The sequence below is a fragment of the Pituophis catenifer genome, unplaced genomic scaffold, assembly GCF_029215685.1.
Source record: "Pituophis catenifer annectens isolate HBS135680 unplaced genomic scaffold, rPitCat1.0.hap2 SCAF_12, whole genome shotgun sequence".
In the NCBI taxonomy this organism is placed as follows: Eukaryota; Metazoa; Chordata; class Lepidosauria; order Squamata; family Colubridae; genus Pituophis; species Pituophis catenifer.
This window is the reverse complement of record NW_027256892.1, coordinates 11181053-11189949: the sequence shown is the minus strand read 5'-3', so window position 1 is coordinate 11189949 and position 8897 is coordinate 11181053. Positions and strand designations below refer to the sequence as shown.

The 8897-nt window shown below is 42.1% G+C and overlaps 1 protein-coding gene across 11 annotated transcripts in view; it reads right to left on the bottom strand.

Annotated features, from left to right (window-relative positions):
* Positions 1-654: 654 nt before the first annotated feature.
* Positions 655-8897, bottom strand: part of CAMK2B (calcium/calmodulin dependent protein kinase II beta) — a 214818-nt gene continuing 206575 nt past the window's right edge. For all 11 annotated transcript variants that reach the window (XM_070952294.1, XM_070952302.1, XM_070952297.1 and 8 more), the window contains 4 exons: positions 7762-7837; positions 6628-6722; positions 5290-5524; positions 655-3551 (listed from right to left, as the gene is read on the bottom strand). In XM_070952294.1, the coding sequence (XP_070808395.1) occupies positions 5292-5524; positions 6628-6722; positions 7762-7837 (404 nt within the window). In that variant the 3' untranslated portion in view covers positions 655-3551; positions 5290-5291. The remainder of the gene's footprint in view (positions 3552-5289; positions 5525-6627; positions 6723-7761; positions 7838-8897) is intronic.

Sequence of the window (8897 nt, the reverse complement as noted above, 5' to 3'; positions counted from 1 at the left end):
AAAAAAGTCTCTTTGGGGATTTTCAGCCCCTAAATTGTAAATTTTTTTGTGTTATGCAAAATAGCACTTCAACCTTTCGTTCCAAAAGCGGCACTGCCTTCCCATTTATTTTTAGCTCACATCACGTAGAGTGGATTCCCTGTGCAACCTAAGTTTTCAACAATCTTGTTCTGCAATCAACAGTCCTAGGAAATCAACGCGTTTGTTTTGGTGACAGAAGTTCCTCCGAAGGCAAAAACTGTAATTTATAAAAAGAGGAAAACCCTTGAGACCTAGGAATATTTATTTTGCTCTCATATGAACAGGGGAAAGGGAGGCAGTGCAGTCTAGTAGCTAACGCTCTTTCCATTCCTGACAGACCTCATATGGCCCTTGTTTGCCAGACCTGTTTTAATATAGTAAACTAACATTTGTTATGTAATTTTAGATAAGATCCCTTTATAAAAATTTGAAGATCTGGCTTAGTGCATAAATTCTATCTCTGGAATAAAAAAAAAAAATTAGAAACAACTGTATTTTCTGTATGCATGTTTTCTGAGTACTGTTTGAATATATGAAAGCTAACTAAACTCCCCTAAGTCAGGGGAATCCACCTTTATTACAGCCACTGAGAGATAATGTAAAGCCCACAGATGGGCACAGGTGAGATAAGAGAACCACCCAGAAGAGACTTTATTAGCTTCTAAAGCATACAGGAAGAATTCTACTCAACTCTTTTGTGGCAAGTATTTCAGATACATCTAATTATCCAAAGTTGAAGGAAAAATTTGCAACATGGGATCTGCCTTCCAACATGGCATCTGCCTATCATCCCTGGAGCTACGCACACCTAGAATTCACCATTTAATTAAGCAACAGGACGACTGGAAGCAAGCTACGAAAAAGGAGCGTCAACAAGAAGTCCATGGGACTGGCCAAACCACCTCCAAACTTTAAATGGGTAAGAAAAGTAGGATTTCAAAAAACCCCAATCCATCACCCAGTTCTAACTATGGGGTTCTTGATATCAACCCACTTGATTTCCCATTTAGTTGACACTCTGTGCACAACCCACATACCATCTCAGAAGCAAAGCCAACTGAAATCAACTTGTGCCACTTTCCTGTGTCTCCATCTCTAGAGAGATTACTAGAAAAACCCCTCCCTTCAAAGCAACCACCTCATTAAACTTTGCCTTGAAATCTTTCCTGGCAGGAATCAACAATGTGAATTTCCACTTGTTGAAATAGAGGTTTATGCCCTGCACATTGTAGCAAGATATTTCAGCCCCCTCCCCGCTTCCCAAATCTATTCCTCTAGTCATAGTCTGTGAGGAATCACTCATTTGCCTCTGTGGTCACAAGGACTTAACTAACCACCACATGCTAGGAAATCAGTTGAAGCTGTGGGATGCTGAGCAAGCCGCTGGGGAGGAGGAAGGTGTCTCCTTTATGAATATTTAAAGATGGAGGGAGGGGAAAGCCTGTTAGAAGAAAACAGAGCTTTCTTATTAATACATTCTGGCAAATGCCACACTGTACATTTGCTATGGCCAATATGAGTCTCCTGGCATGAAGATGTAACGAGCAGAGGACAATTGTTGAGATCTTCCACTGGGAGCTGGGGCAGCTGAAGTTGGCACTAGCAACTGCTCCACAGCATCTGACATCATTCACACCATCCTCAGTGTGGTGATCCCACAACGTCACCTTCCATTGCATGCTGTTACAACTTGGTCCATGGGGAGAATTGCCCCCTTTAGTTTCACGTGTTTGGGGCCACCCGTTGAGTCAGTTCCTGAATCTAGAGCTCCCTGAAGAGCACTTTTCTTAAAGTTTGCTGTTACTCAGCTCTCTTTGTAGGTAAATTCACAGAGGGGAGAGAGAGAGAGAGTGAGAGAGAGTGAGAGAGAATGGAGATGAATGAATGGCCTATGCAACTTTATGTTGACCAGCTCTTTTTCTTCTAGGCTAAGAACTTCAAGCACCCTCTCCCAAAAATAGTCACTTCCTATTCCTTTTAAGTCAACATACTCTATGGAAGGTAAAGAGGAATGAGAAAAGGGGGTGGGCAGGCTGAACATTTACAGAGTGTAAGAAAGCATCTCTTCCTTGTTCTGCTGGACAGATAGCTTCCCAGCACTAGATAAGGCTGAGATTTAGCACTGTTGACTATTTTCTTGCTAGCTCTTTGAAGTGACATTACAACTTCCCAGCCATTCCCACTAAGCAAGGGCAATCCCCATCCTAATAATAAACTATGGTAGGGTCACAAGTACAATTCCAGTGTTAGTAGCCCTTGTTGAGAGATCAGGATCAAGAAGCTAGTAAAATGTTAAGTGCTAATGAGAACGCAGGTATCCAAAAATTTGCAGCGAGGCCTATATGTAACTCCAACTACGTCATCCACAGACCTGTCAGGATGGCTGCAGTCATAAGCCTACCAGAAAATCATTGGCAGTGGTGTTAGCCTGGGAGGAGCCCAAAAAGCAAAACCCCTCTGCCACCAATAAGATCCCCCCTCCCTCTATTCAAAGGAAACAAAGAAATCAAATGAAGAGGCTGAATAATTAGCGTCATCATAATCCACAACTACAGCTAGAGGAGAAAGGAAATGAAGGGGCCTGGAGGGGGAAGGGTCTTCTTCAAAACAAAATGGTAGCACTGATCACAAACTTCCAAGTGCGAACACAATCACCAGAGGAAAAAGGCCCGTACTTTTGGCAGAGAATGCAAATACTATAAAAGGGGGCTGTGTGTTTGGCTTTGTGTATGTGTGCACACACACACACACAAACACACGTACGTTATATGTATATATATTTACAATAGATCCTGGATTTAACAGACTCATGGGAGAAGGGATGTCCATCACATCTAAAAAAATTGCAAAATGCAGTTAATTTTTTTAATACATGTGTAAAATGGCAAATGTGTATTTTACACGTGTGTCAAAATGGCCAAGGAGCAGATGCAAAAAAGTGCACGGACAGATTTTGTCCACTGCATCTGAAGCCCGCTGAACCAAGGTCTGGTAAATTAAGTGTGTGTGTGTGTGTGTGTGTGTATGTATATATATATATATGTGTGTGTGTGTGTGTATTCACTAAACAAACAAACACTGTTCAACACTGGGATGGATGCAGGGAGGAGATGGGATCTTTTTTTTTTTTTTGAAGTTGAGACATTTTTCACTGCAACATCTGGTCACTTGAACAGCTGCACACCAAAAGGAAAAAAAGGAAAATGGAACTGATAGGGATGGTGAATGCATTATAGTCGGGCTGCAAGTCAAACAGCTGGATGGATTTGGCTGGGTTTGCTGCTGCTTCTTCTTCTTTTTTTAAATAATTGAGTCTACTTGGATTTTTGTTTTTCTTATGTGTTTCTCTGTCTGTCTGTCTCTCTCTCTCTCTCTTTGCAAACACAGGCACTGGAAATGAAAGAGGGGAAGGAGAGGGAACGGGGGGACACGAGCATGCGGGCGCGTGCTTGTCACTGCTGCTCCCGGCTAGTGGCTCAGCTGAAATCACCATCTCCTTCGGGATGAAATCAGAACAGCCAGCATGAATTCTGAAAGACAAACAGAAATGGAGACATCGTGAGGAACAGCTCGAGAACCCCATGAGGGGGTCTAGGACAACTCACCGCTAACTCGCCACGGGACAACTCACTGCGGCCAGCTCAGCTGTGGCCAGGTTACTTGGGACAACTCGCCGCAGAACAAGTCTTACACTAATATTGAAGAAATTGTGGAATAGAATCACTAAATAAAGGATGTAAAAGGAAATGTGAATGACAAAAATTAAAATAATTTTAAAACTATTTTAAATACTTAAAATGAATTGTCCCGCAGTGAGTTGGCCATGGCGAGTTCTCCCGTTGTGAGTTTTCCTGTAGCGAGATGGCCCAACAAGTTGGCCCATTCTGCCCATGAGGCAGGCAACCACATGCAATGCAGAGACCTGGACCCTGTTTTTCACAATCCTGAGGCTATTATGCATAACTCAGTTTCAGCCTTGAGCCTGGACATTAGTGGCATTTGTAGGCACATCCAACCCAGTAGTGGGTTTCAAATCCCGTCGCTACCGGTTCACTCATGGGTGCGTGTGCTCTCTCTCTCTTGCGGGCGTGACGCTTCTGCACACGCACAGAAGCATCTGGGCAGGTGGGCGGAGCCTCCCACCTCTGCTACCGGTTCGTCTGACCCAGGGTGAACCAGTAGTAACCCACCACTGATCCAACCATTTCCTGATTAAAATCAAATACAAAAGAAACCTCTTTTACTGTAAAAGTTGGATTACCTTAACACTTAATACTGGAAGTCCTTGACTTACAACCAACCATTTAGTGATTGTTCGAAGTTACAACGGCACTGAGAAAAACGTGACTTATGGCCAGTCCTCACACTTACAGCTTCACAGCATCCACATGACCATGTGATCAAAATTTGGCCAAATACACACCAGTGTGTGTATTTATGTTGGCTGCAATGTCCTGAGGTCACAATTTGTGATCTTCCCAGTCAGCTTCCAACAAACAAACTCTACAGGGGAAGCTGTCTAGGCGTAAAGACCACATTATTCCCTTAACAACTGCAGCCAATCACATAACAACCATGGTAAAAATGGTCGTAAAATCAGGCATGGCTCTCTTGATAATCAGTTTGCTTATAAATGGAAATTCTGGCCTCAATTATGGTCGTAACTCAAGAACTACCTGTAACTGATTAGAAGTCATGTTTCATCTCTTGCAACAGGGACCCTGCTGTCTGCCTATGTTAGAACACCACTGCCACTCCTTTTTTTCCTTCTTCCAAGCACCTAGTCCTCTCCTAGAAGTTTGCCAGAGCTTAAAACTCTGCTTCAAAAACAAATAATGATACAACGCTCCGTTATTTTATGACTCTTACAGCTTCATTTAAGCAGAGTGGTTGCATACATATACATTCTTGAAAACCAAAGTCACGGACTCTAAGTTGATTAAATAAACTGGGGGAAAAACCAGGGGAAAGCTGCAGCTCCCATCAGAAGCGAAGTCAGAGTGATCATCCACATTCAGCCTGATCTTTTGGAATGGGTGAGCTAATTTTGGGGTTAGAATGGAACATTTGCATTCCCGTCTAACAAACTCAGAGCTTCACACACCAAGAAAAGGCCCCAAAAGCAGAAAATTGGCTCCCAATGAGTCTTGCATGGATCCATTCTCTCTCAAATCCAACACAAGCATGTGCTCCATACTGACCAACACAAACACCTCAGTTGATCGTTCCTAGAAATGGAATTTAGCCACCCGTTTGCCATCTTCGTACCTTCACTGGAGTGGGGCCACTGGAGCTCCCGAGCAGTGGAAGTGGACATTCTGCCACTTGCCATCCCGGCGGTGCCAGACACGGGTCTCTTCGGACTGGCAAGTACGGGGACGGCCCTGCCCATCGATGTACTGTGTCAGGCGGATGTAGGCAATGCAGGCAGCATCTTCCCCAATGACATGCACATGAGGGTTCAGGATGGTTGTGTGAATGGGCTTGTTGTTCTTAGATAACACTAGAAGGACACAAACAGGGCACTGGTTAGGAAACTGTACAGTAGCAGAAGCAAGGAAAAGGCAAGTCATTTTTAGCCCCTTCCCTTTCAGGAAAAAAAAGCCCAAGCCGGTTTAGTCTAGTGGTTAAGACATCAGGCTGGAAACCAGGAGTTCTAGTCCTGCCTTAGGCATGAAAGCTGGCTGGAAGGCTTTTTGGCCAGACATTCTCACTCTCTCTCAACCCAACCTACTTCTCAGCCTTATTGTTGTGAGAAAAATAGGAAAAAGAAGTATTAGGTGTATTTGCTGCCTTGAGTTATTTATAAAAAGTAATAAAGATGGCTGATTTGATTGGATTTAATCAGGTTTTGCTGGCTGATGTGGATTACTGGATATGTTTGACTTAATTAAACACTATTGATTAGAATTCTACTTGGCTTGAAGTGAAGGAAGGAAGAGCAGGAAAACGTTTGCCTCAGTGGCTGGCAAGGTACTTGGCTTTTTACTGGTCAGTAAAATTTTTTACATCACCTACAATGTTGCAAAGTCCTGTTATCTAGCATCAAAGCTTCAGCAGAAGCTCTGTAAGAAAGATTGTAGATGGACTGATCTAGTTGCTTATTTGTGTTCATCTATTTTGATTGCCCCCCCCCTTTTTTTTGCCTTTTATTTCTGTTTTATTTGCTGGCTACAGGCTGTCCTAGATAAAATTGAGCTGCTAGGGCAGGCAGAACTCTAATTTGGGCAGCTGGTCTAAGGGAGGAGACCAAAGAAGACAAATCTTCAATGATAAAAGGAAGGACTAGAACAGGAAGGAGCAACAGTTGCCTCTCTTAGCTTGTTTAATTTAGTTCAGTTCAGTGTAGTTTTTTGCAAGGAATTTGGGGCCTTTTGCTCTTTAAAGTTGAACACAAATTTGGGTGGGGAGACTGTTTTCTATGGGATGAAGTGTGTATCTCTCTCTTCCAGAAGGTTCAACCATCAAGGCTTTAGTTTTGCTTCAGAATCTGTTCAGAAAAAAAAAAGGGGGAGAGGCAGAAATTTGAAACCCATGCATTTCAAGGATGTTTTGGGGCCCAAGCACTGGATTGCTCACTTTTATATTATGCAATGCTCTACTCACAGTTTTCAAAGTAAAATCTGTGGAAGTCCATCCCTTCAACAAGATTGCCCAGCGCTTCAGGCTCAAATGAAGTTAGGCCTGGATCACATATTTTTCTAGGGAGAAAGAGAATGTGAAAATTGAGATTAAGGGGTTTTTTTTGTTTGTTTTTGTTTTTGCTCTTTTGGAAGGCAAAATAACTCTTAAGCTTCTTAGTTTTTAGCATCTAACGTAGAAATCTTGCACAGCATCTGAATGCATTCCGCACAAGAACAGGTCCGCACTATTTACAGGGTTTGGGACATTGTATTGCTCTCCCTTTTTACCCAAACATATACACATGAGCTAAGACTAATTTCAACTGAGAAATTAGCTAATGAATGTGTATCACAAAACTGTATCAGATGTATGCACAGCTAAGAGAGCCATAGCCGAGCTGTTAATTAACCAGAGGATTATAAAAGCAGAAAGCTGGAAGGGACATTTCAATCTGAACCTTTCAAGTTGAGCCCACTTAAATCTGACCCACAGCCAAAATTTCAAATTTAGCAAATCCAATTTACTAGTAGGCCAGGCAGAGAAAAATGCAAATGAGCTGACACATCTAAACTTTGCATAAAGCATGAACAGATAATTTTTACAAGCATAAACTACTGCTTTGTAGGTAGAATAAAAGTCAAAGGGAACTCCCATGTTCATTACAATAGGCATCAAATAATGTGGCTATTTGCATGTAACACCTTAGCTGCACAAGCTACATTGGGTGCCAGTTTGCTTCCAAGTCCATCCATGGCATGGAGCCAGGTTATGTACAGAAGGATCCTCTACCCATTATATCAGCCTGTCCCACCCAGTCAAGCAGGGAGGTATGTTACAGATAATATGATTCTTGCATATAAAAACACAGTATTATTTTAAAATAGGGAAGCATCACTATTGAAATGAATGAAAAATTTGCATACTGTTGTGTAGCTGGAGTTGACTTATTAAAGATATTGCCCTATTATGGACATGGTAAATAGCACAGCAACAAATTTAATTCTATTGATGAAGGGCACTGTTTACATTAAAAAAAGCAATACATATAAAACTGCATATAAAATAGTGAGTTGTGAGACTAGGACCCCTGGAAGATCTCACACTCAGCCTACTCACGCATAGGCCTCAAAATCGCCATTGTTCACAGCCTCTATCAGCTGCTCCGTTATCTTGATTATTTCCTGTTTGCGGGCTAGGTAAAAAAAAATCAGAAAAAAAGAAAGGTGGGGAAATTAACAATATGATCAAGAGTGAACACCTTTCATGTCAAGCAGAAAGCAGAAAAATACTGCTTTAACATGCTCCATTCCCACTATTCTTTAGGATCTTAAGGGCAATGTTATTATATCTTGGGCTGCAAATAACTGAACTATCACTAAAAGGAAACAGAGAAAGAAAACATGCTAGGTCTTTGCTGCCATCTAGTGACTGTCTGCAGTCCTGATCCTAACCAACAATAGAGATGGAGTTAAACCAGGGAGAACTCAATTCAAAACTCTGGTTGACCATGAAGCTCTTTAAGAAGCAGTGGACCAATTGTTTGGAGACTGCACAACTGCACAAAATCATTATGAGAGTTAAACTAAAGTAACATAGGATGAGCTTCTTGGAGAAAAGGTGAGTTAGTATTAGTAGTAGTGGGTTAGTAGTAGTAGTCCTTCAGAATTTGATGCCATCTTAAAAGAATGTGGAAAAGATTAACCATGGGTCTAAAAGACACAGACTCCCTCAAAAATCAGAGGTGCACAGATTATTCACCATATAATAAGAGCCTGTAGTACAGTGGACCAAAGCACTGTTATTAACATCTGCTGCTTGCAGTTACTGCAAGTTCAAATCTCACCAGGCTCAAAGTTGACTCAGCCTTCCATCCTTTCAAAGGTAGGTGAAATGAGGACCCAGATTGTAGGGGCAATAAGCTGACTTTGTATAAATATATGAAGGCTATTGCTTAACTGCAATCATACAATTTAGGAAACAATAACCTATTGTCAGCTTCCATCACATTACAAGATTCCACCCTTGCCTCAAATATCAGGGCATTCCTTTTTCCACAATGTCGGCTGACGACCCCCAGGGGGAGAGCCTTCTCTGTGGCGGCGCCCACCCTCTGGAACAACCTCCCCCCAGAGATACGTACAATAACAGACCTCCGGATGTTTCGTCGGGCCCTGAAAACCCATTTATTTCAACTAGCGGGGCTGGCTTGAGTTAATTTTAAATTGATTTTAAATTGGGTTATTTTAATTTAC